General features: G+C 43.3%; 1 protein-coding gene across 1 annotated transcript in view; it reads left to right on the forward strand.

Moving 5' to 3' along the window:
- LOC115151057 (mitogen-activated protein kinase 14A-like) overlaps positions 1–24,361 on the forward strand; it is a 39,785-nt gene extending 15,424 nt beyond the window's left edge. Inside the window, exons 3-12 of the mRNA XM_029695003.1 lie at positions 1,818–1,876; positions 5,087–5,198; positions 6,903–6,932; positions 7,386–7,433; positions 14,781–14,895; positions 20,679–20,750; positions 21,839–21,918; positions 22,984–23,062; positions 23,177–23,350; positions 23,489–24,361. Of these exons, the coding sequence (XP_029550863.1) occupies positions 1,818–1,876; positions 5,087–5,198; positions 6,903–6,932; positions 7,386–7,433; positions 14,781–14,895; positions 20,679–20,750; positions 21,839–21,918; positions 22,984–23,062; positions 23,177–23,350; positions 23,489–23,556 (837 nt within the window). The 3' untranslated portion in view covers positions 23,557–24,361. The remainder of the gene's footprint in view (positions 1–1,817; positions 1,877–5,086; positions 5,199–6,902; positions 6,933–7,385; positions 7,434–14,780; positions 14,896–20,678; positions 20,751–21,838; positions 21,919–22,983; positions 23,063–23,176; positions 23,351–23,488) is intronic.
- Positions 24,362–25,210: the final 849 nt, after the last annotated feature.

A 25,210-nucleotide genomic window follows, 5' to 3' on the forward strand; every position in this document is an offset into this window, starting at 1 on the left:
TAGGAAGTGAAGAAGCCCCTCACCGCTTCTTCAAACATCAGTCCTGCTCACTGATTTCACTCTCACGGTGGTATGGTGCTGCAAACCCAACACTTCACCCTTACAACCACTGGTTACATCCGATATTATGCCTGTTATGCTTGTGGTGTGAAGGGGAAGTTAACGCTGCATAAACCAGTGGTGTAAACAACACTGCAGCAAATCTCTTCCTTCAGGGGTGTGGGGTTTCACTGAATGATTCAGTGGTGGTGAAGCTGAACACACTAGGTTAACTGCTGTGTGTCGTGGTCAAGTTGAAGATGATCGGGGGTTTGACCCAGAGTCTAACTTAAGAGTTACCATGCTGCTGCACCGAAAGCAAATGCCACCAAACGGTGGTTGTGTGTGGCAAACGGTGGTTGTGTGTGGCGAACGGTGGTTGTGTGTGGCGAACGGTGGTTGTGTGTGGCGAACGGTGGTTGTGTGTGGCAAATGGCAATAAATTCATCTTGATCTGACAATGCTGACAGTGGGGATTGTGCATCAGGTCTTTTCAAAATCTAAATGTAATCTCTCTGTGACTTTAGGTAACTCAACTGCAGGCAACAGCAGGATACACCTGCCACAGATAGTGTGTGGGTTTGAGTTGTTAATGTCTCTTTTGAGTTCAGGTAACAGTTAGCGCTTAGCAGCAGGTAAGGGAGCAGTAGAGTAGATACATGTGTCAGTTTGATCACAGCTCTTGAGTCTTGACCCACTTATTCTCTGAGTGAATTTCCCCGCTGTTGCCTGGTTACACTGCAGGCTATGTTTTTTGGAAAGCCTGACTCAGCCAATCACTTTTTGTTTTGGCTAGAGTCCACCAATCGCAGAGGGCTCTGCCCTGCGTGTGGACAGTGTCGAGTCGTGGTGTTATGACACCCTCCCACATCAGTCAGTTTCTCTAGAGGGGGGCACACTGGGTCTGGCACAGATGTCTGCTTCCTCCCTCTGTCCGCTCTCCTCAACTCCTCTCTAGCCACCCACACAGTGCCTGCATGCTAGCTCTTCTTTCTCTATGCCTCTTTCCCTCTCATTCACTCTCCCTCTCGGTCACCCCGGCTCTCGTTCTCTCTCCCTATCGTTCAATCTCCCTCTCTCTCCCTCCCTCTCGTTCTCTCTCCTTTTCCCTCTCATTCCCTTGTTCTCTCTTCCTCTCGTTCTCTGCCCATCTCTCTCCCTCTGGCTCTCTCTTTCTGTTTCTTGTATTCGGCATGATTTCCTGTAAAGAGCTCAGTCATCACTTTCTCCTGTGTTAACAGCAACACAAGACACACACACACACACACACACACAAACTATGAGTGCATTAGCCTGTGTCACAGAGCCCTGACTGTCACTGCGTACTGTCTGTCCTGTGTTGAGAGCAGAACAGTGGTTTAGGCTCTGTTCCAAAGCTTTAGAACGACCTGCCATGACTGCATCCAAAAATCCATAAACTTTGTTTGATGAAACGTGATGTCGTTGGTTGTCAAAGCGACCTTTTATCTGATGGTTATTAAACACAGTAAAAGACCATGTCAAGGACAACGGGCGGTAGCACAGTCTCACACTAAGAAGTCTCTACTTTTCTTTGCACAAAGACAAATGCATAAACCATTCTCCTCTGTTTGTGCACTCTGCACCTTGCCTCAATCACCCTGAGGGATTTTAGCAGTTGGAAGAAGACCACATGTTGTGTTTGTTATTGTTTAGTCTGTAGTGTGAGCTTTTTTTGTAGTATGAGTTGTGTTTGCAATGTGAGTTGTGTCTGTTGTATTTAGAATGTTGTCTAACCTTTGACATCCTCTTTCTGTCAGGTGATTGGCCTGTTGGATGTGTTTACGCCCGCTACCAGCCTAGAGGAGTTCAACGATGTGTGAGTAACATCTTTCTTGTTCTCTCTCTCGCTCGCCATTTCTAAATCCCTCGCTATGGCATTTCTAATAGCTGTTGTATTGGAGTTCAAGTTGCCTAGCAGAACACATGCAAATGTATGTTATGGGGGGGGGGAATCGATACGGTAGACTTGGGCAGTTCCAGATTTTCATATTGTTGTACTGTCCTTCTCTCATACCGGGATTTGTGGTATTACCAGCATAGCACACTAAAGTGGGCACTAAAAACACAATAAAAGCCCATTGGGCCTCCGTTACCGGAATGCTAACAAAATTAGCACATACTAATAACGAAATCACATAGACGCTGTTAGCTAAATGCTAACGAGCGAAAACTGACAAACCTATTGCAAATCCAGCTCATAAAGTTATACAAGCATAGCTACAAGCGAAAGTGAACGAGATAAATTGTGAAAATGAACAAAGTTGTGATGCATGCTTTTTCTGAAGGAAGAGCAGCATGTGTACATGGAGCAGATGGGAGAAGAACTGAGGGGGAAAAAAACGCTAGTAGGAAGCACAGGGAAAAAAATAACTCATCCAGAGCTCTTTGTCTTCTGGCAGGAAGCCGTTATAAGATATCTGATGGCAAACATTTAGTTGTGAATTGCGTACAAGTATAACTTTATCACCTCATGCACGCCACACAGAGAGACTCTCCAATAGACATAGAACGCTATGGACTCAGCAGCTTGCTTTCTCCTGTTGTGCTATTTACGAACAAGCACAGTGACTGGCTCAACTGTTTTGTTGATCTACCGTAAAGCTTAATCATTTCAAATAATGTGACCGGTGAAATGAAGAACACAATCTGCACAAGTTGACTGCAAGGTAATAACTTAAGTAGCTACAAATATTCAAATGTATTGAAGAACTTTGGACGATATTGAAAAACCATCCCGTGGCTTTTTCCAAATACCCCGGTATACAGTTTATACAGTATACTACCCAAGCTAACAGTAGAATATTGCGATATTATTTTTGCCGATACTGTGGGCTCCATTTTAACAAACTTAATGCAATGGTACATCTAAGTGCTGGTGGTAGCACCATAGGTTTGGGGGTGTGTCAAATATTTTGCTATTTTCACAAACGGAATTATGGGCACAGATGCTGGCGGTGTGCAAGCCCTGGGTTTTGATGAATAAATACGTTGTAGATGTGCTTGACCCCCTCACTGGCCAATCAGAAAGTGCTCCATGGCTAAATATGTGGTTGCTTCAAGTTGTGTATTTTACAGTATTTTACGAATTGCGTTGTCATCAACTCCAATTCGAATGTTAGTCCGTTGTAGCCTAATTTGTTAAATAACCTACAGAAACAAAATAACAAAATGTATGTCAGCCTATCCCATCTCTGCTAAGTTCACATTGTAAGAAGTCTAATTGCATGACTTCAATATGGAAATATATTGTTAAACGTAGCATTCGCTGTGATCTAGAGGCTAGGCCTACTCTACAGTGCATTCGGAAAGTATTCAGACCCCTTGACTTTTGCCACATTTTGCTACAGCCTTATTCTAAAATGGATTAAATAAACAATCCTCAGTAATCTACACACAATACCCTATAATGACAAAGAAAAAAAGTTTTTGGAAAATGTTGCACGTTATTCAAAATAAAAAGCTGAAATATCACATTTACATAAGTATTCAGACCCTTGACTCAGTACTTTGTTGGAGCACCTTTTGGCAGCAATTACAGCTTAGTCTTCTTGGGTATACCTCTACAAGCTTGGCACACCTGTATTTGGGGAGTTTCTACCATTCTTCTCTGCAGATTCTCTCAAGCTCTGTCAGGTTGGATGTGGAGCGTCACTGTACAGCTATTTTCAGGTCTCTCCAGAGATGTTTGATTGGATTCAATTCCGGGCTCTGGCTGGGCCACTCAAGGACATTCAGAGACTTGTCCCGAAGCCACTCTTGCGTGGTCTTGGCTATGTGCTTAGGGTCCTTGTCCTGTTGGAAGGTAAACCCTCGCCCCAGTCTGAGATCCTGAGCGCTCTGGAGCAGGTTTTTGTCAAGGATCTCTTTGCACTTTGCTCCATTCATCTTTCCCTCGATCCTGACTAGTCTCCTAGTCCCTGCCGCTGAAAAACATCCCCACAGCATGATGCTGCCACCATCATGCTTCACCGTAGGGATGGTGCCAGGTTTCCTCCAGATGTGACGCTTGGCATTCAGGCCAAAGAGTTCAATCTTGGTTTCATCAGACCAGACAATCTTGTTTGTCATGGTCTGAGTCTTTAGGTGCCCTTTGGCAAAGTCCAAGCTGGCAGTCATGTGCCTTTTACTGAGGAGTGGCTTCTGTCTGGCCACTCTACCATAAAGGCCTGATTTGTGGAGTGCTGCAGAGATGGTTGCCCTTCTGGAATGTTCTCCCATCTCCACAGAGGAACACTGGAGCTCTATCAGAGAGACCATCGGATTCTTGGTCAGCTCCCTGACCATGGCCCTTCTCCCCCGATTGCTCAGTTTTGGCCGGGCGGCCAGCTCTAGGAAGAGTCATGGTGGTTCCAAACGTCTTCTGTTTAAGAATGATGGAGGCAACTGTGTTCTTGGGAACCTTCAATGCTGTTTTGGTGTCCTTCCCCAGATCTGTGCCTCGACACAATCATGTCCGTAGAGCTCCGAGAAAATTCCTTCGACCTCATGGCTTGGTTTTTGCTCTGACATGCACTGTCAACTGTGGGACCTTTTATATAGACAGGTGTGTGCCTTTCCAAATCATGTCCAATGAATTGAATTTACCACAGGTGGATGCCAATCACGTTGTAGAAACTTCTCAAGAAGGATCAATGGAAACAGGATCTACCTGAGCTCAAGTTTCATAGCCAAGGGTCTGAATACTAATGTAAATAAGGTATCTGTTTTTTATTTTGAATACATTTGCGAGAAAGTCTAAAAACCTGTTTTCGCTTTGTCATTATGGGGTTGTTGTGTGTAGATTGAGGAGGAAAAATATGAATGTAATCCATTTTAGAATAAGGCTGTAACGTAACAAAATGTGGAATAAGTAAAAGGGTCTGAATACTTTACGAATTCACTTGAAATTGCATTATGTCTTTAATGTCTGAGCCATGGACATGCCAAACGTTGTGAATAAGCAAGATTAAATGCACTCTTGATGAGGCTTAAAATGAGAGTGAATAATTCAAATCAAATTCTAATCAAAATGTGTTGTGATTGGCAGGTACCTGGTGACCCACCTGATGGGGGCGGACCTCAACAATATTGTCAAGTGTCAGAAACTGACGGACGACCACGTTCAGTTCCTCATATACCAGATCCTCCGGGGTCTCAAGGTGTGTGTGTGTGTGTGTGTGTGTGTGTGTGTGTGTGTGTGTTTTCATACAGTGAGTGGAAAAAAGTATTTGATCCCCTGCTGATTTTGTATGTTTGCCCACTGACAAAGAAATAATCAGTCTATAATTTTAATGGTAGGTTTATTTGAACAGTGAGAGACAGAATAACAACAAAAAAATCCAGAATAACGCATGTCAAAAATGTTATAAAATGATTAGCATTTTAATGAGGGAAATAAGTATTTGACCCCTCTGCAAAACATTACTTAGTACTTGGGGCAAAACCCTTGTTGGGAATCACAAAGGTCAGACATTTCTTGTAGTTGGCCACCAGGTTTGCACACATCTCAGGAGGGATTTTGTCCCACTCCTCTTTGCAGATCTTCTCCAAGTCATTAAGGTTTTGAGGCTGACGTTTGGCAACTCGAACCTTCAGCTCCCTCCACAGATTTTCTATGGGATTAAGGTCTGGAGACTGGCTAGGCCACTCCAGGACCTTAATGTGCTTCTTCTTGAGCCACTCCTTTGTTGCCTTGGCTGTGTGTTTTGGGTCATTGTCATGCTGGAATACCCACCCACGACCCATTTTCAATGCCCTGGCTGAGGGAAGGTTCTCACCCAAGATTTGACGGTACATGGCCCCGTCCATCGTCCCTTTGATGCGGGGAAGTTGACCTGTCCCCTTAGCAGAAAAACACCCCCAAAGCATAATGTTTCCACCTCCATGTTTGATGGTGGGGATGGTGTTCTTGGGGTTATAGGCAGCATTCCTCCTCCTCCAATTACGGTGAGTTGATGCCAAAGAGCTCCATTTTGGTCTCATCTGACCACAACACACTCACCCAGTTGTCCTCTGAATCATTCAGATGTTCATTGGCAAACTTCAGACAGGCATGTATATGTGCTTTCTTGAGCAGGGGGACCTTGCGGGCGCTGCAGGATTTCAGTCCTTCACGACATAGTGTGTTACCAATTGTTTTCTTGGTGACTATGGTCCCAGCTGCCTTGATCATTGACAAGATCCTCCCGTGTAGTTCTGGGCTGATTCCTCCCCGTTCTCATGATCATTGCAACTCCACAAGGTGAGATCTTGCATGGAGCCCCAGGCCGAGGGAGATTGACAGTTCTTTTGTGTTTCTTCCATTTGCGAATAATCTCACCAACTGTTGTCACCTTCTCACCAAGTTGCTTGGCGATGGTCTTGTAGCCCATTCCAGCCTTGTGTAGGTCTACAATCTTGTCCCTGAAATCCTTGGAGAGCTCTTTGGTCTTGGCCATGGTGGAGAGTTTGGAATCTGATTGATTGATTGCTTCTGTGGACAGGTGTCTTTTGTACAGGTAACAAACTGAGATTAGGAGCACTCCCTTTAAGAGTGTGCTCCTAATCTCAGTTTGTTACCTGTTTTAAAGACACCTGGGAGCCAGAAATCTTTCTGATTGAGAGGGGGTCAAATACTTATATTCCCTCATTAAAATGCAAATCAATTTCTAACATTTTTGACATGCATTTTTCTGGATTTTTTTGTTGTTCTGTCTCTCACTGTTCAAATAAACCTACCATTAAAATTATAGACTGAATTTCTTTGTCAGTGGGCAAACGTACACAATCAGCAGGGGATCAAATATATTTTCCCTCACTGTAGGAGCAGGTATAGGTATTCATAGGTATGCAGTTGTAAATAGTTGTCTGCTTCTGTTTTGCAGTATATCCATTCAGCAGACATCATCCACAGAGTAAGTTACATCAAACTTACAGTATCTGTCAAAAGTTTGGACACACCTACTCATTCAAGGGTTTTTCTTTTATTTACTATTTTCTACATTGTGGAATAATAGTGCCAAGAGTGTGCAATGCTGTCATCAAGGCAAAGGGTGGCTACTTTGAAGAATCTCAAATCCCAAATGTATTTTGATGGTTTAACAATTTTTTTGGGTTACTACATGATTCCGTATGTGTTATTTCATAGTTTTGATGTCTTCACTGTTATTCTACAATGTAGAAAATAATGATTTTTTTTAAATAAAGAAAAACCCTTGAATGAGTAGGTGTGTCCAAACGTTTGACTGGTACTGTACATCAATCTTTACGTCAAGATGCTTGCATGGGGTGGAGGGTGGAAATAGGATTATCTGACAGTGTTAGTGCATACTCAATACCTGCCTATCCTCTCTCCTTCCCCTCCACAGGATCTGAAGCCCAGTAACTTGGCAGTGAATGAGGACTGTGAGCTCAAGGTGAGAACGTTTTTCGATCTGTTATACCAGTCTGCCTAACTAAAAGGGATAGTTCACCTACCCTGAACTGCTTCTCCTCTCCAGCTAGTAAGAGATTTTATTTTATAGAGTATTTTCAACACGACAGTCACCAACATGAAGCATACAGTATAACTAAAATTACAGTTGTTAGATATTTCGTTCAGACTGGTGAAAATGCACGCCTGACGTGGTGGGCTTTATCATTTCATCTAAGCATAGCACTGCTTGGAGTTTGCTAAACGGCATTGGCACTTGGATTGGAACCAGTGCTATGGTCATATATGACATGAAAATATACGTATTTGGCCACGCACACCAGTGGTGGGTTTGGCCTTTGAAAGAACAATGCATATGCAGAAAATACTCATCCGTACTGTAAAATATGGTGGTGGATCTTTGCTGTTATGGGGCTATTTTGCGTCCACTGGTCCTGGGGCCCTTGTTAAGGACAACGGCATCATGAACTTTACATTGTACATTTTAGCCAAAAACCTAGTTATCTTTGCCAGGAGAATTAAACTTGGGTGCAATGACTCAACACACCTCTAGGCTGTGTAAGGGCTTTTTGACCAAGACAGAGAGTGATGGAGTGCTGCATCAGATGACCTGGCCTCCACAATCCCCCAACCTCAACCAAATTGAGATGGTTTGGGATGAGTTGGACCGCAGAGTGAAGGAAAAGCAGCCAACAAGTGCTCAGCATATGTGGGAACTCCTTCAAGATTGTTGTAAAAGCATTCAAAGTGAAGCTGGTTGAGAGAATACCAAGTGTGTGCAAAGCTGTCATCAAGGCAAAGGGTGGCTACTTTGAAGAATCTCAAATATAAATATACACTGCTCAAAAAAATAAAGGGAACACTTAAACAACACAATGTAACTCCAAGTCAATCACACTTCTGTGAAATCAAACTGTCCACTTAGGAAGCAACACTGATTGACAATACATTTCACATGCTGTTGTGCAAATGGAATAGACAACAGGTGGAAATTATAGGCAATTAGCAAGACACCCCCAATAAAGGAGTGGTTCTGCAGGTGGGGACCACAGACCACTTCTCAGTTCCTATGCTTCCTGGCTGATGTTTTGGTCACTTTTGAATGCTGGCAGTGCTTTCACTCTAGTGGTAGCATGAGACGGAGTCTACAACCCACACAAGTGGCTCAGGTAGTGCAGCTCATCCAGGATGGCACATCAATGCGAGCTGTGGCAAGAAGGTTTGCTGTGTCTGTCAGCGTAGTGTCCAAAGCATGGAGGCGCTACCAGGAGACAGGCCAGTACATCAGGAGACGTGGAGGAGGCCGTAGGAGGGCAACAACCCAGCAGCAGGACCGCTACCTCCGCCTTTGTGCAAGGAGGAGCAGGAGAAGCACTGCCAGAGCCCTGCAAAATGACCTCCACAAATGTGCATGTCTGCTCAAACGGTCAGAAACAGACTCCATGAGAGTGGTAAGAGCGCCCGACATCCACAGGTGGGGCTTGTGCTTACAGCCCAACACCGTGCAGGACGTTTGGCATTTGCCAGAGAATACTAAGATTGGCAAATTCGCCACTGGCGCCCTGTGCTCTTCACAGATGAAAGCAGGTTCACACTGAGCACGTGACAGACGTGACAGAGTCTAGAGACGCCGTGGAGAACGTTCTGCTGCCTGCAACATCCTCCAGTATGACCGGTTTGGCGGTGGGTCAGTCATGGTGTGGGGTGGCATTTCTTTGGGGGGCCGCACAGCCCTCCATGTGCTCGCCAGAGGTAGCCTGACTGCCATTAGGTACCGAGATGAGATCCTCAGACCCCTTGTGAGACCATATGCTGGTGCGGTTGGCCCTGGGTTCCTCCTAATGCAAGACAATGCTAGACCTCATGTGGCTGGAGTGCATCAGCAGTTCCTGCAAGAGGAAGGCATTGATGCTATGGACTGGCCCGCCCGTTCCCCAGACCTGAATCCAATTGAGCACATCTGGGACATCATGTCTCGCTCCATCCACCAACGCCACGTTGCACCACAGACTGTCCAGGAGTTGGCGGATGCTTTAGTCCAGGTCTGGGAGCAGATCCCTCAGGAGACCATCCGCCACCTCATCAGGAGCATGCCCAGGCGTTGTACGGAGGTCATACAGGCACGTGGAGGCCACACACACTACTGAGCCTCATTTTGAATTGTTTTAAGGACATTGCATCAACGTTGGATCAGCCTGTAGTGTGGTTTTCCACTTTAATTTTGAGTGTGACTCCAAATCCAGACCTCCATGGGTTGATAAATTGGATTTCCATTGATTATTTTTGTGTGATTTTGTTGTCAGCACATTCAACTATGTAAAGAAAAAAGTATTTAATAAGATTATTTCTTTCATTCAGATCTAGGATGTGTTGTTTAAGTGTTCCCTTTATTTTTTTGAGCAATATATATATATATATATATATATATATATATATATATATATATATTATATGTATATATGTATATATGTATATATATAAAACTGTTCTCTATATATATATATATATATATATTGAGAACAGTGGGTTAATTGTCTTGCTCAGGGGCAGAACGACAGATTTTTATCTTGTCAGTTTGGGGATTCGATCCAGTAACCTTTCAGTAACTGACCCAATGAACTGACCCATTCCTGCGTTGTCTTGGCTGTGTGATTAGGGTTGTTGTCCTGTTGGAAGGTGAATATTCGACCCAGTCTGAGGTCCCGAGCGCTCTGGAGCAGGTTTTCATCAAGGATGTCTATGTACTTAGCTCCCTTCATCTTTGCTTCAATCCTGACTAGTCTCACAGTCCCTGCTGCTGAAAAACATCCCCACAGCATGATGCTGCCTCCACCATGCTTCACCATAGGGATGGTGCCAGGATTCCTCCAGATGTGACGCTTGGCATTCAGGCCAAAGAGTTCAATCTTGGTTTCATCAGACCAGACAATCTTGTTTCTCATGGTCTGAGAGTCTTTATTTGCCTTTTGGCAAACTCCAAGCTGGCTGTCATGTGCCTTTTACTGAGGAGTGGCTTCTGTGTGGCCACCCTACCATAAATGCCTGATTAGTGGAGTGTTGCAGGGATGGTTGTCCTTCTAGAAGTTTCTCCCGTCGCCACAGAGGAACACTAGAGCTCTGTCAGAGTGACCATTGGGTTATTGGTCAGCTCCCTGACCAAGGCCCTTCTCCCCCGTTTGGCCGGGCGGCCAGCTCTAGGAAGAGTCTTGGGGGTTTCCAACTTCAACCATTTTTTATTTAATCCATTTCAGAATAAGACTGTAACGTAACAAAATGTGGGAAAAGTCAAGGGGTGTGAATACTTTCTTAAGGCACTGTATTTGCTCCTGAGTGGCGCAGCGGTCTAAGGCACTGCATCTCAGTGCAAAAGATTTCACTACAGTCCCTAGTTCGAATCCAGGCTGTGTTACATCCGGCCGTGATTGGGAGTCCCATAGGGCGGCGCACAGTTGGCCTAGCGTCGTCCGGGTTTGGCCGGGGTAGGCCGTCGTTGTAAATAGGAATTTGTTTTTAACTGACTTGCCTAGTTAAATAAAGGGTCAATCCCCAAAACATTAATGCGCACGCACACACACACACACACACACACACACACACACACACACACACACACACACAGTGCCTTCAGAAAGTATTCACACCCCTTGACTTTTTCCACATTTTGTTGTTACTGCCTGAATTTAAAATGGATTAAATATTTGTCATTAGCCTACACACAATACCCCATAATGTCAAAGTGGAATTATGTTTTTTGAAATTTTCACAATGAAATGCTAAAATGTCTTGAGTTAAGTATTCAAACCCCATTTTAATGGCAAGTCTAAATAAGTTCAGGAGTAAAAATGTTCATAACTAGTCACATAATAAGTTGCATGCAATAATGGTGTTTAACATGATTTTTGAATGACTACCTCGTCTCTGTACTAGAGGACGACCGATTTATGATTTTTCAATGCCGATACCGATTTATTGGAAGACCAGAAAAGCTGATACCGATTAATCAGCCATTTTTTATATATATATATATATAAACACCATTTATTTGTAATAATGACAATTACAACAATACTGAATTAACAATGAAACTTTTATTTTAACTTAATATAATACATAAATAAAATCTATTTTGGCTCAAATAAATAATGAAACATGCTCAATTCGGTTTAAATAATGCAAAAACACAGTGTTGGAGAAGAAAGTAAAAGTGCAATATGTGCCATGTAAAAAAGCTAATGTTTAAGTTCCTTGCTCAGAACATGAGAACATATGAAAGCTGGTGGTTCAATATTCCTAGTTCTTCAATATTCCCAGTTAAGAAGTTTTAGGTTGTAGTTATTATAGGAATTATAACGCGTTGACTATTTCTCTCTATACCATATGTATTTCATATACCTTTTACTATTGGATGTTCTAATAGGCACTTTAGTATTGCCAGCCTAACCTCAGGAGTTGATAGGCTTGAAGTCATAAACAGCGCTGTGAAGCAAGCATTGCTAAGAGCTGCTGGCAAACGCAGTAAAGTTTGAATGAATGCTTACAAACCTGCTGCCGCCTACCACAGCTCAGTCAGACTGCTCTATCAAACCATGGACTTAATTATAATATAATAAACACAGAAATACGAGCCGTTGGTCATTAATATGGTCAAATCCAGAAACTATCATTTAGAAAACAAAACGTTTATTCTTTCAGTGAAATACGGAACCGTTCTGTATTTTATCGAACGGGCGACAACCCTAAGTCTAAATATTGCTGTTACATTGCACAACCTTCAATGTTATGTCATAATTATGTACAATTCTGGCAAATTAGTTCGCAACGAGCCAGGCGGCCCAAACTGTTGCATATACCCTGACTCTGCATGCAATGAAAGCAAGAGAAGTGACACAATTTCCCTAGTTAATATTGCCTGCTAGCATTAATTTATTTTAACTAAATATGCAGGTTTTAAAAAATATATACTTCTGTGTATTGATTTTAAAAAAGGCATTGATGTTTATGGTTAGGTACATTCGTGCAACGATTGCTTTTTTCGCAAATGCGCTTTTGTTAATCATCCCCCGTTTGGCGATGTAGGCTGTGATTCGATGATAAATGAAATTGATTATATGCAACCTTACTAGTTAACCTAGTAATTTCATCAGCCATGTGTAGTTTGATTGTTTTTTATGTAAGTTTAATGCTAGCTAGCAACTTACCTTGGCTCCTTTCTGCACTCGCGTAACAGGTGGTCAGCCTGCCATGCAGTTTCCTCGTGGAATGCAATGTAATCGGCCATAATCAGCGTCCAAAAATGCCGATTGCCATGCCGATTAATCGGTCGACCTCTACTCTGTACCACACATACCATTATCTGTATCGTCCCTCAGTCAAGCAGTAAATTTCCAACACAGATTCAACCACAAAGACCAGGGAGGTTTTCCAATGCCTTTCAAAGAAGAGCACCTATTGGTTGATGGATAAAAATAAATGCAAACATCGAATACCCTTTTGCGCATGGTGAAGTCGTTAATTACACTTTGGGTGGTGTATCAATATACCCAGCCACTACAAAGTACAGTAGTCCTTCCTAACTCCGTTGCCAGAGAGGAAGGAAACCGCTCAGGGATTTCACCATGAGGCCAATGGTGACTTTAAAACAGTTACAGAGTTTAATGGCTGTGATAGGAGAAAACTGAGGATGGATCAACAACATAGTTACTCCACAATATTAACCTAATTGGCAGAGTGAAAATAAGGAAGCCTGTACAGAATACAAATATTAAACGACGTGCATCCTGTTTGCAACAAGGCACTAAAGTAATACCAAAAAAATATGGTAAAGAAATTAACATTTTGTCCTGAATGCAAAGTATTATGTTTGGGGCAAATCCAATACAACAAATTACTGAGCCTGCGTTCGACCAGACACTGGGAGATGAATTCACCTTTCCGCAGGACAATAACCTAAAACCCAAGGCCAAATCTACACTGGAGTTTCTTACCAAGAAGACAGGGCTCAAGTTACAGTTTAGATAGATTTCCAAATAGATTTCAATGTCAAGACCTGAAAATGGTTGTCTAGCAATGATCAACAACTAATTTGACAGCGCTTGAAGCAAATGTTGCATAATCCAGGTGTGGAAAGCTCTTAGAGACTTACCCAGAAATACTCACAGCTGTAATCTCTACCAAATGTGCTTCTACAAAGTATTGACTCAGGCGTGTGAATACAAAACAAACAGCAACAAAAAATACATGTTTTCACTTTGTCATTATGGGGTGTTGTGTGAAAATTCAGGCTCTAACACAACAAAATGTGGAATAAGTGGTATGAACACTTTTTCTAAAAGCACTGTAAATACCAGAGGTGGGATGAAGTCAGTATTATTCGAGTCACAAGCAAGGTTCGAGTATCAAGTTGAGTCCCAAGTAGAACGGTTCGAGTCTCGAGTCAAGGCCAAGCCGTGCATTCTAAGAGCAAGTGGAGTCATACGTTTTTTTCAAGTCAAGTAAAAAAGTTATCGATACATGCAATGTGTTGTTCAACAATAAATATTTTTCTATTTATTGAGACTATCAGACAGCCCTTTTCATTATTTTGTCTACAACATATTTTGATTGTCCTAATTAATGTTTACAACAAATTCCAAATGCAAGCTTCATAAGTCAATGGTAAATGTCAAGGAATGCCATACCAAAAGACCAGTAGGTCTATGCTAGTAATTATTGCTTGATGCCCCATTGCTGATGAGCTTGCAACGTAAACAGTTAATATTTTTGATCACCAACATTTTTTGGAGCTGCATATTTATTTATGGCAGTCCTCTCTCCCTACAATTTTACATTTGCACTGCACCCGATCCTATAGCTGTACAGCAAATCAGTCCGAGGTGGAACAACAGGTCCCAGAGTGGTGGGGCAAATTGTTTTCCCTTGGGCCCAGAGTTTTTCCTAATCTGGTAACCTAACCAGGTATATATCCGGACCCTACAGGGTATAACTGTCACACCCTGATCTGTTTCACCTGTCTTTGTGATTGTCTCCACCCCACTCCAGGTGTTGCGCATCTTCCCCATTATCCCCTGTGTATTTATACCTGTGTTCTCTGTTTGTCTGTTGCCAGTTCAAGTCGAGTCCCGAGTCTTTAGGCTCCAAGTTCAAGTCATTTTATTTTCTATCAAGTTAAGTCTGAAGTTATGAAATTTGTAACTCAAGTCAGACTCGAGTCCAGGTCATGTGACTTGAGTCCACACCTTTTGGTGCATACACACAACCATCTCTCTTTCTCTCTCGTGCACACACATGCATACACACACTCACTTTTGCCCTCTCTTTTTCTATCCATCAGATCCTGGACTTTGGTCTGGCGAGACACACTGATGATGAGATGACGGGTTACGTAGCAACCAGGTGGTACCGCGCCCCAGAGATCATGCTGAACTGGATGCACTACAACATGACAGGTAATAATGTACTATGATAGAGTACGTTCAGAATGTATTCAGACCCCTTCACTTTTTCCACATTTTGTTACATTACAGCCTTATTCTAAAATGGATAAAACAAAAAATGTTCCTCATCAATCTACACACAATAATGCACACATAATACACACATAATGGCAGTGAAAACAGGTTTTTAGATGTTTTTGAAAAAATAAATTACATACCGTAATTTCCGGACTATTAAGCGCACCTGAATATAAGCCGCACCCACTGAATTTAAAAAATATATATATTTTGAACATAAATAAGCCGCAGGTGCCTACCGGTACATTGAAACAAATTAACTTTACACAGGCGAAACACAGCTTGTAACAAAAATAAATAGGCTTTAACGAAACACGGCTTGTAACAAAAATAAATAGGCTTTAACGAAACACGGCTTGTAACAAAAATAAATAGGCTTTAACGAAACATGGCTTGTAACAAAAAATAAAAAATTAGCAGTAAGCTTTAGTTGTCTTTTTGCACTGAGTCAATTCCTCACGCTGCTGTTTCCAAAGTCTTATCATCGACTCATTAAGACCAAGCTCCCATGCAGCAGCTCTGTTTCCTTTTCCAACAGCCAGATCAATCGCCTTCAACTTGAAAGCTGCATCATATGCATTTCTCCGTGTCTTTGCCATGATGAGGGTGACAAAATGACTACCGTAATCAGAATGATGGGAAGTTTGAGAGCGCTCGATTTAATCTAAACAGTAAACAAAAAAGTTGTTTGACCTTAACCCATTCGGCAATTTCATTGGTGTAATGAAAGCTTCATGCCGCCAAAAAACTGAGCACTTCACAGAATGTGTTTTTTTTTTTTTAATTGAAAGCGGGAAAAATCCATATATTAGCCGCGTCATTGCTTAAGCCGCGAGGTTCAAAGCTGGGAAAAAAGTTGCGGCTTATAGTCCGGAATTTACGGTAAGTATTCTGACCCTTTGTTATGAGGCTCAGGTGCGTCCTGTTTCCATTGACCATCCTTGAGAGGTTTCTACAACTTGATTGGACAGGATTTGGAAACGCACACACCTGTCTATATAAGGTTCCGCAGTTGGCAGTGCATGGCAGAGCAAAAACCAATCCATGAGGTCGAAGGAATTGTCCGTAGAGCTACGAGACAGGATTGTGTTGAGGCACATGTGAAGGTAGGAAACAACATCTCCACTTCGCTGACCCTCAACACTGGGGCCCCACAAGGGTGCGTGCTCAGCCTCCTCCTGTACTCCCGGTTCACCCATGACTGTGTGGCCATGCACGCCTCCAACTCAATCATCAAGTTTGCAGATGACACAACGGTAGTGGGCTGGATTACCAAAAACGACAAGACGGCCTACAGAGAGGAGGTGAGGGCACTCGAAGTGTGGTGTCAGGAAAACAACATCTCACTCAACGTCAACAAAACAAAGGAGATGATCGTGGACTTCAGGAAACCGCAGAGGGAGCACCCCCCTATCCACATCGAAGGGTCAGCAGTTGAGAAGGTGGAAAGTTTTAAGTTACTCGGCGTACACATCACAGACAAACTGAAATGGTCCACCCACACAGACAGTGTGGCGAAGAAGGCCTCTTAAACCTCAGGAGGCTGAAGAAATATGGCTTGTTACCCAAAACCCTGGCAAACTTTTACAGATGCACAATCGAGAGCATCCTGTCTGACTGTATCACAGCCTGGTACGGCAACTGCACTGCCCTCAACGGCAAGGCTCTCCAGAGGGTGGTGCAGTCTGCACAACGCATCACCGGGGGAAAACTACCTGCCCTCCATGACTCCTACAGCACCCGATGTCACAGGAAGGCCAAAAAGATCAAGGACATCAACCACCCGAGCCACTGCCTGTTCACACCGCTACCATCCAGAAGGCGAGGTCAGGACAGGTGCACCGAAGCTGGAACCAAGAGAAAGAAGCTGTTTTTCAATCTCAAGGCCATCAGACTGCTAAACTAACTCAGAGAGGTGGCTGCCTACTTTAATAAATGGATCACTTTAAACAATACCACTTTAATAATGTTTACATATCTTACATCACATATGTGTATATACTGCATTTTATACCATCTATTGCAACTTGCCTATGCCTCTCGGCCATAGCTCATCCAATAATTGATATGTACATATTCTCATTCACTCCTTTTAGATTTGTGTATATTAGGTAGTTGTTGGGAATTGTTAGATTACTTGTTAGATATTACTGCACTGTCGGAACTAGAAGCACGAGCATTTCGCTACACTCGCATTATTTTGGGTTGCAAGATCGAATCCCCGAGCTGACAAGGTAAAAATCTGTCGTTCTGCCCCTGAACAAGGCAGTTAACCCACTGTTCCTAGGCCGTCATTGAAAATAAGAATTTGTTTTTAACTGACTTGCCTAGTTAAAGGTAAATAAAGCATCTGCTATGTTACCAATAAAATTGTATTTGATTTGGGAAGGGTACCAAAAGGTTTCTGCAGCATTGAAGGTCCCCAAGAACACCGTGACCTCCATAATTTTTAAGTTTGAAACCACCAAGACTCTTCCTAGAGCTGGCCACCCAGCCAAACTGAGCAATTGGGGGAGAACGGCCAAGGTCAGGTAGGGGGCCAAGTTCCCCTGAAGAGATGGTTGTCCTTCTGGAAGTTTTTATTTTATTTCACCTTTATTTAACCAGGTAGGCCAGTTGAAAACAAGTTCTCATTTACAACTGCGACCTGGCCAAGATAAAGCAAAGCAGTGCGACACAAACAACACATGGAATAAACAGATGTACAGTCAATAACACAATAGAAAAAGTATATATACATTGTGTGCAAATGGTGTAAGGAGGTAAGGCAATAAATAGACCATAGTAGCGAAGTAATTACAATTTAGCAAATTAGCACTGGCGTGATAGGTGTGCAAAAGAGCAAAAAAAGTACAATAAAAACAATATGGGGATGAGGTAAGTAGTTGGATGGGCTATTTACAGATGGGCTGTGTACAGCAGCAGCGATCGGTAAGCTGCTCAGATAGCTGATGCTTAAAGTTAGTGAGGGAGATATAAGTCTCCAACTTCAGCGATTTGTGCAATTTGTTCCAGTCATTGGCAGCAGAGAACTGGAAGGAAAGGCGGCCGAAGGAAGTGTTGGCTTTGGGGATGACCAGTGAGATATACCTGCTGGAGCGCGTGCTACGGGTGGGTGTTGTTATGGTGACCAGTGAGCTGAGATAAGGCAGAGCTTTACCTAGCAAAGACTTATAGATGACCTGGAGCCAGTGGGTCTGGTGACGAATATGTAGCGAGCGCCAGCCGACGAGAGCATACAGGTCGCAGTGGTGGGTGGTATATGGGGCTTTGGTAACAAAACAGATTGCACTGTGATCGACTGCATCCAGTTTGCTGAGTAGAGTGTTGGAGGCTATTTTGTAAATGACACCGCCGAGGATCGGTAGGATAGTCAGTTTTACGAGGGTATGTTTGGCAGCGTGAGTGAAGGAGGCTTTGTTGCGAAATAGGAAGCCGATTCTAGATTTAATTTTGGATTGGAGATGTTTAATAAGAGTCTGGAAGGAGAGTTTACAATCTAGCCAGACACCTAGGTATTTGTAGTTGTCCACATATTCTAAGTCAGAACCGTCCAGAGTAGAGTGCTAGTCGGGCGGGCCGGTGCGGGCAGCGATCGGTTGAAGAGCATGCATTTAGTTTTACTAGCGTTTTAGAGAAGTTGGAGGCCACTGAAGGAGTGTTGTATGGCATTGAAGCTCGTTTGGAGGTTTGTTAACACAGTGTCCAAAGAAGGGCCAGATGTATGCAGAATGGTGTCGTCTGCGTAGAGGTGGATCAAGGAATCGCCCGCATCAAGAGCGACATTGTTGATATATACAGAGAAAGGAGTCGGCCCGAGAATTGAACCTTGTTGTACCCCCCATAGACTGCCAACAGGTCCGGACAACAGGCTTTCAGATTTGACACACTGTACTCAGTCTGAGATGTAGTTGGTGAACCAGGCGAGGCAGTCATTTGAGAAACCAAGGCTGTTGAGTCTGCCGACAAGAATACGGGGATTGACAGAGTCGAAAGCCTTGGCCAGGTCGATGAAGACGGCCGCACAGTACTGTCTTTTATCGATGGTGGTTATGATATCGTTTAGTACCTTGAGTGTGGCTGAGGTGCACCCGTGACCAGCCTCGAAACCAGATTGCACAGCGGAGAAGGTACGGTGGGATTTGAAATGATCGGTGATCTGTTTGTTAACTTGGCTTTCGAAGACTTTGGAAATGCAGGGCAGGATGGATATAGGTCTGTAACAGTTTGGGTCTAGTGTAACCCCCTTTTGAAGAGAGGGATGACCGCGGCAGCTTTCCAATCTTTAGGAATCAATAATGATACAAAAGAGAGGTTAAACAGACTGGCAATAGGGGTTACAACAATGGCGGCAGATAATTTTAGAAAGAGAGGGTCCAGATTGTCTAGCCCCGCTACGGGTCCAGGTTTTGTAGCTCTTTCAGAACATCTGCTATCTGGATTTGGGTGAAGGAGAAGCTGGGGAGGCTTGGGCAAGTAGCTGTGGGGGGTGCGGAGCTGTTTGTTGGGATAGCCAGGAGGAAAGCATGGCCAGCCGTAGAGAGATGCTTATTGAAATTCTCGATTATCGTGGATTTATCGGTGGTGACAGTGTTTCCTAGCCTCAGTGCAGTGGGCAGCTGGGAGCAGGTTCTATTTTTCTCCATGGACTTTTCAGTGTCCCAAAACGTTCTGGAGTTAGAGCTATAGGATGCAAATTTCTGTATGAAAAGCTAGTTTGAAGTTTCTACCATCTCTGAAGCACTCCACTAATCAGGCCTTTATGGTAGAGTGGGCAGACGGAAGCCACTCCTCAGTAAAAGGCACATGACAGCCCGCTTGGAGTTTTCCAAAAGGCACCTAAAGGACTCAGAGACCATGAGAAACAAAATTCTCTGTTCTGATGAAACCAAGATTGAACTGTTTGGCCTGAATGCCAAGCGTCACGTCTAGAGGAAACCTAGCACCATCCCCGCGGTGAAGCATGGTGGTGGCAGCATCATGCTGTGGGGATGTTTTTAAACGGTAGGGACTAGGAGACTAGTCAGGATCGAGGGAAAGATGAACAGAGCAAAGTACAGAGAGATCCTTAATTAAAACCTGCTCCAGAGTGCTCAGGATCTCCGACTGGGGGCGAAGGATCACCTTCCACAAGGACAACAACCCTAAGCACACAGCCAAGACAATGCAGAAGTGGGTTTTGAGAGGATCTGCAGAGAAGAATGAGAAGAATGGGAGAAACTCCTCAAATACAGGTGTACCAAGCTTGTAGCGTTATACCCAAGAAGATTCGAGGCTGTAATCGCTGCCAAAGGTGCTTCAACTAAGTACTGAGTAAAGTGTCTGAAAACTGATGTAAATGTTATATTTCAGTTTTTTTTATTTTTAATAAATTTGCCAACATTTCAAAAAAACGTATTGCATTTTCATTATGGGGTATTGTGTGTAGATTGATGAGAAAAAAACGGTTTAATCCATTTTAGAATAAGGCTGTAATGTAACTAAATGTTGAAAAAGTGAAGGGAGCTGAATACTTTGTGAATCCACTGTATATTAGTCTATCTCTGCAATATGACGGGTATGACCTATAAGTAATATACTGTATATTCTATAGGCCAGGTTTTATTGTATTTTTTTACATCCCCCAAAATAGTTTTGCAGGTGTAAATGGTTATACCAAATGATTTTACAGATATGTGTTTCTAGCTGAACACTAAGTGTTGTTTTTGTCGTTGTAGTTGACATCTGGTCGGTGGGCTGCATAATGGCGGAGCTGCTAACCGGAAGGACGTTATTCCCCGGCACCGACCGTATCCTTTCACTGTCGTCTTGGTGACATAGAAAAGTGTAGCACTTGTTGTCATGGCCCAATTCCATATTGACCCCTATCCACTACACCCAGTTGAAGTGTGCACTTAGCTAAATAACTAACTACATGCATGGGTAAACCAGGTATGTCTGAGGTTCTCATAGAAGTATCCCTCCTCCTACTTCTCCATCTTTCCCTCTTACTTTTCCCTACCCTCCCTTCTCACCATCCTTCCATCCCATCCCTCAGTTTTCCCTTGATGTTGGTATGGTATAGACATTGGTCAGTTGAAGCTTATAATGCTCCTCATGCGAACCCCGGAACCTGAGCTCTTGATGAAAAATCTCCTGAGTCTGTGAGTGTTCTGTCGTGTTAGACCATGTTCTGTTCCACTCTGCCCTCACCCGTCTGCCTGCCTGCGTTTGGGTTGTGCCTCTGCGTTTCTATAACGACCTCCTTATTGAGCTGCTACTACTACTACTAGTATACTCTCTTCCTGTCCTGCCATTATATAGCCACTGTAACTCAACACCACTTCCTGTGTACTTTTATTTACCTTTATTTAGGCAAGTCAGTTAAGAACAAATTGTTATTTTCAATGACGGCCTAGGAACAGTGGGTTAACTGCCTTGTTCAGGGGCAGAACGACAGATTTGTACCTTGTCAGCTCGGGGATTTGAACTTGTAACCTTGCGGTTACTAGTCCAACACTCTAACACTCTAACCACTAGGCTACACTGCCGCCCCATGTACTTACAGCTACATGGGCTGCTGTTTCAGAAGCCAAGAGAACCTTGACCTAGTTGTTATTGAGTAAAGCTGCCCCCTTGAGCCCTCTCATCTTGGGTTGCTCTGTTCTTCTGACACTCGTTCCTCTGGCTGTGTTCTAAAAGCATGTTGTTGTGTCTCTATTCAATAATACCTCATACAGCATGTCAACTTTGACCCTTCCCTCTCATCCCCTTATCTTCTCCCCCCCCTTCTCCCCACGAAACAAAATAATTTACTTTAGGGACACTTTGACATCCCTGTGACCCTCTCACCTGTGTGACAGTATGACCTATGACCCTTGACCCTGGGCTGCTGTAGATATTAACCAGCTGCAGCAGATCATGAGGCTGACAGGAACGCCCCCGGCCTCTGTCATTAGCCGGATGCCCAGCCACGAGGTGAGACACTATGAGATGTCCTTCCCAGGGTCGCCCAAATTATAAATGCAACAAGTACTGATATTGTATCATATAATAGCACTCACAGTTTTCCAGGAAAACAAAAATGTAGACTTTTCTGGTCGTTGACTTATTTTAGATACTATTTATACAGAAAATGCATATAAAACTGTATGAACTGTATTTATGATTGTAGGACAGTATTTTAGGTTAAATTCTATTACACAATTTCTGATATCACATGTCTTACTTTATTTTCCTGCATAAGTAAAATCAGGATTATGCCTCTACTGCCATTCTTTCCGATTAGACTGGTTTGGATTTCTCCCTGACCAATATGGCTACCCCTTCCTGGAATTTTGAGCGTTTATGACATAGCCCCTCTAGTAATTTAATAGGATCTCTATGATGCCCCCAGTCTTTTGTTAGGCCCTACAGAGCTCTTCCAACCCTCCCCTACTCTCTGCACCTGACTGCTTTTTGTCTGACATGCATCTCTGACGTAATCTCACCACTTTCCAGAGTGCTTTGCAATCCATAATTCCTGACTAGTTTTTTCTGGCCTTGCCCCACTGTGATCTGGAGTGTTCTGATGGTATATGATGTGTTTGGTTGTTGTGTACAGGGGTGCTCTTCCAAACTACAGCTCCAGACTACAGTATTCTTCATAACCCTTTAGATGTGCTCTATGGGATTCCTATCTTGAGATCTGGGGCCATTTTATCAAGCGTCTCAGAGTAGGCGTGCTGATCTAGGATCAGGTTCCCCCTGTCTGTCCATGTAATCCTATTCACTGTGATGTAAAAGGCTAAACTGATCTTAAATCGTCACTCCTACACTGAGACGCTTGATACATTCGTACACAGGGCACGTAACTCAGTCTCCTATTGGCATCAATGCGTGATTTACACATTCTGATCTCAAGTTAGGATTCGAGCCCTAAGTGTACAGAAATAATCTGTCTTCACTGCCGACATGTGGTAACGCTTGATTTCAGAAGCAGTTCAAGTGTTGTGTGTTCCCCGTCCAGTGTGTGTTGAACCGTTCTGTGTATCTCTCTAACAGGCCAGAAACTACATTAACTCCCTTCCCCAGATGCCCAAGAGGAACTTTGCTGATGTGTTCATTGGCGCTAACCCACTAGGTAATAATGGGGTAGTCTGTCTAGTGTCTCACACACACACACACATTCACACTGTCTAAACAGACACTCCGTTTACATTCTCTCTCTCTCTCTCTCTCTCTTTCCCCCTTCCAGCGGTGGATCTGTTAGAGAAGATGTTGGTTCTGGACACTGATAAGCGGATCACAGCGTCAGAGGCCCTGGCCCACCCCTACTTCTCCCAGTACCACGACCCAGACGATGAACCAGAGTCTGAGCCATATGACCAGAGCTTTGAGAGCCGTGAGCTGGAGATAGAGGAGTGGAAAAGTATGTGACGGGGGGAGAGAGGGAAATGGCTCCGTGTGTGGAGGGAGGATGATAAAATCATTTAGGTTTAACATAACATGATACTCGCACTAAACTGATGTCTACTCTGGCCACTTCTGATCTCTCTCTTTCTCTCAGGGTTGACCTATGAGGAGGTTTGCAGCTTCGAGTCCCCGCCATTCGACGGAGACGAGATGGAGTCCTGAGGGAACTAGGGTGACGTCATTGATAATCTCGCCTTCTTTTCCTTCTCTTATGGAATTGTGTTGAGGAGGAAGTGGCATGTAGACATTGACCTCGGGCCAGTTATGCGTTTCCTCCCCTAATGGTTTACGTTAGGATCTGGGAGTAGGTTGAGCTTATCTTAGATCAGAATTTAGAGGCAACTTCCTCCCAGAGCACACAACCTTGTGTGAGGACTATCAACTCTCCGGACTATTTAACAAACAAACAGGAAACCACGAAATTCAAGTGCCTGCCGTCGTTCATTTCTGGGGTCACTCTCGGGTTAGAGATCAAGGGTTAAAGGAGACCGACCCAACCCTCCCGCTTGCTGTATTATATTATATTGTCTATGTTTTGGTCTCTGGGCCGAACTGAGGAAATTACTTTGTAATATTGTATCTACTGTTTGTGTGTTTAGAATATCTGTTAAGTTAGCTTCAGAGTTTTACATTATTTGCTAAAAAGTATCTTATTTAATAAATTCCTGGAAAAGGTGCTCTGTTCAATATGGCATAAACAATCCAACCACATTATTTCATTTAACAAACCACTGGTACCTTCAAACATTTATTTATGATTTTAGGTTGGTAGTGTATAGCCAGATGTTATTTTACCTCCTTTTGGATTGAATTCGGTAGGAAACCCAACCGTGTAAATCACCTCTGCCCTTCTATGACAAACCTTCTGTCTCCACAGTCACTGTACGCTGTTGTTATGCCTGCCAGTGTTTTACATATGTAAATAAGGCTGCACTCTTGTAAATAAATGATACTATGCACACAGTAATACTGCCTAGAAGTCACTATTATAATAGAGCACATAGCATCGCCCACCCTTTTCGCACTGATTTAGAACACTGCCCCTAGTGACGGGAACCGTTTAGGAATGACTGGCAGGTTCCATGCCCAATCAGGTGGATTCATCTCAGCATGGCGTGTCCCTTATGAGAATGAGGATACAACCTTTTGATGTCCATCTTTTCTCTCTAATTCAATCACACAGAAAGAGAGAGGGGGTAGAGGACTGGGGAGTTTGTATTTGCTTATCCTGACCCTTTTAACTTATTGTTCTGTGTCTAGTCTATTAGAAGTGAGGGGGGAGATGTTACGCCACTGTCACAAAATGTTATTTGATAGAATGTTGTATTTAAAATCCTCTGTCCCCAAATCACAAGACGCGTGATGAAATCAGAACGTGGTTTCCCTAGCATCTATAGTGTATGCGCTATGTAGGACTTCAAGGTTGAGTCGGAGAGAAGCTCCCCCATAGCTATAGATATAGAGTACCAAACTTGGACATAAAGCTCCAAGGTGTGTGTGTGTGTGCGTGTGTGCAATTCTTTCAATCTTGCAACTCTTTGAGAATGTTTTACCCAATGATGTATACAGTACCAGTCAAAGGTTTGGACACGCCTACTCATTCAAGGGTTTTCTTTATTTTTACTATTTTCTACATTGTAGAATAATAGTGAAGACATCAAAACTATGAAATAACACATGGAATCATTTAGTAACCAAAAAATATTTATTTTCGATTTTTCAAATTAGTCACTTTTTGCCTTGATGACAGCGTTCCTCACTCTTGGCATTCTCTCAGTCAGCTTCATAAGGAATGCTGTTCCAACAGTCTTGAAGG

The sequence above is a fragment of the Salmo trutta genome, chromosome 16 (assembly GCF_901001165.1).
Source record: "Salmo trutta chromosome 16, fSalTru1.1, whole genome shotgun sequence".
NCBI lineage: Eukaryota > Metazoa > Chordata > Actinopteri > Salmoniformes > Salmonidae > Salmo > Salmo trutta.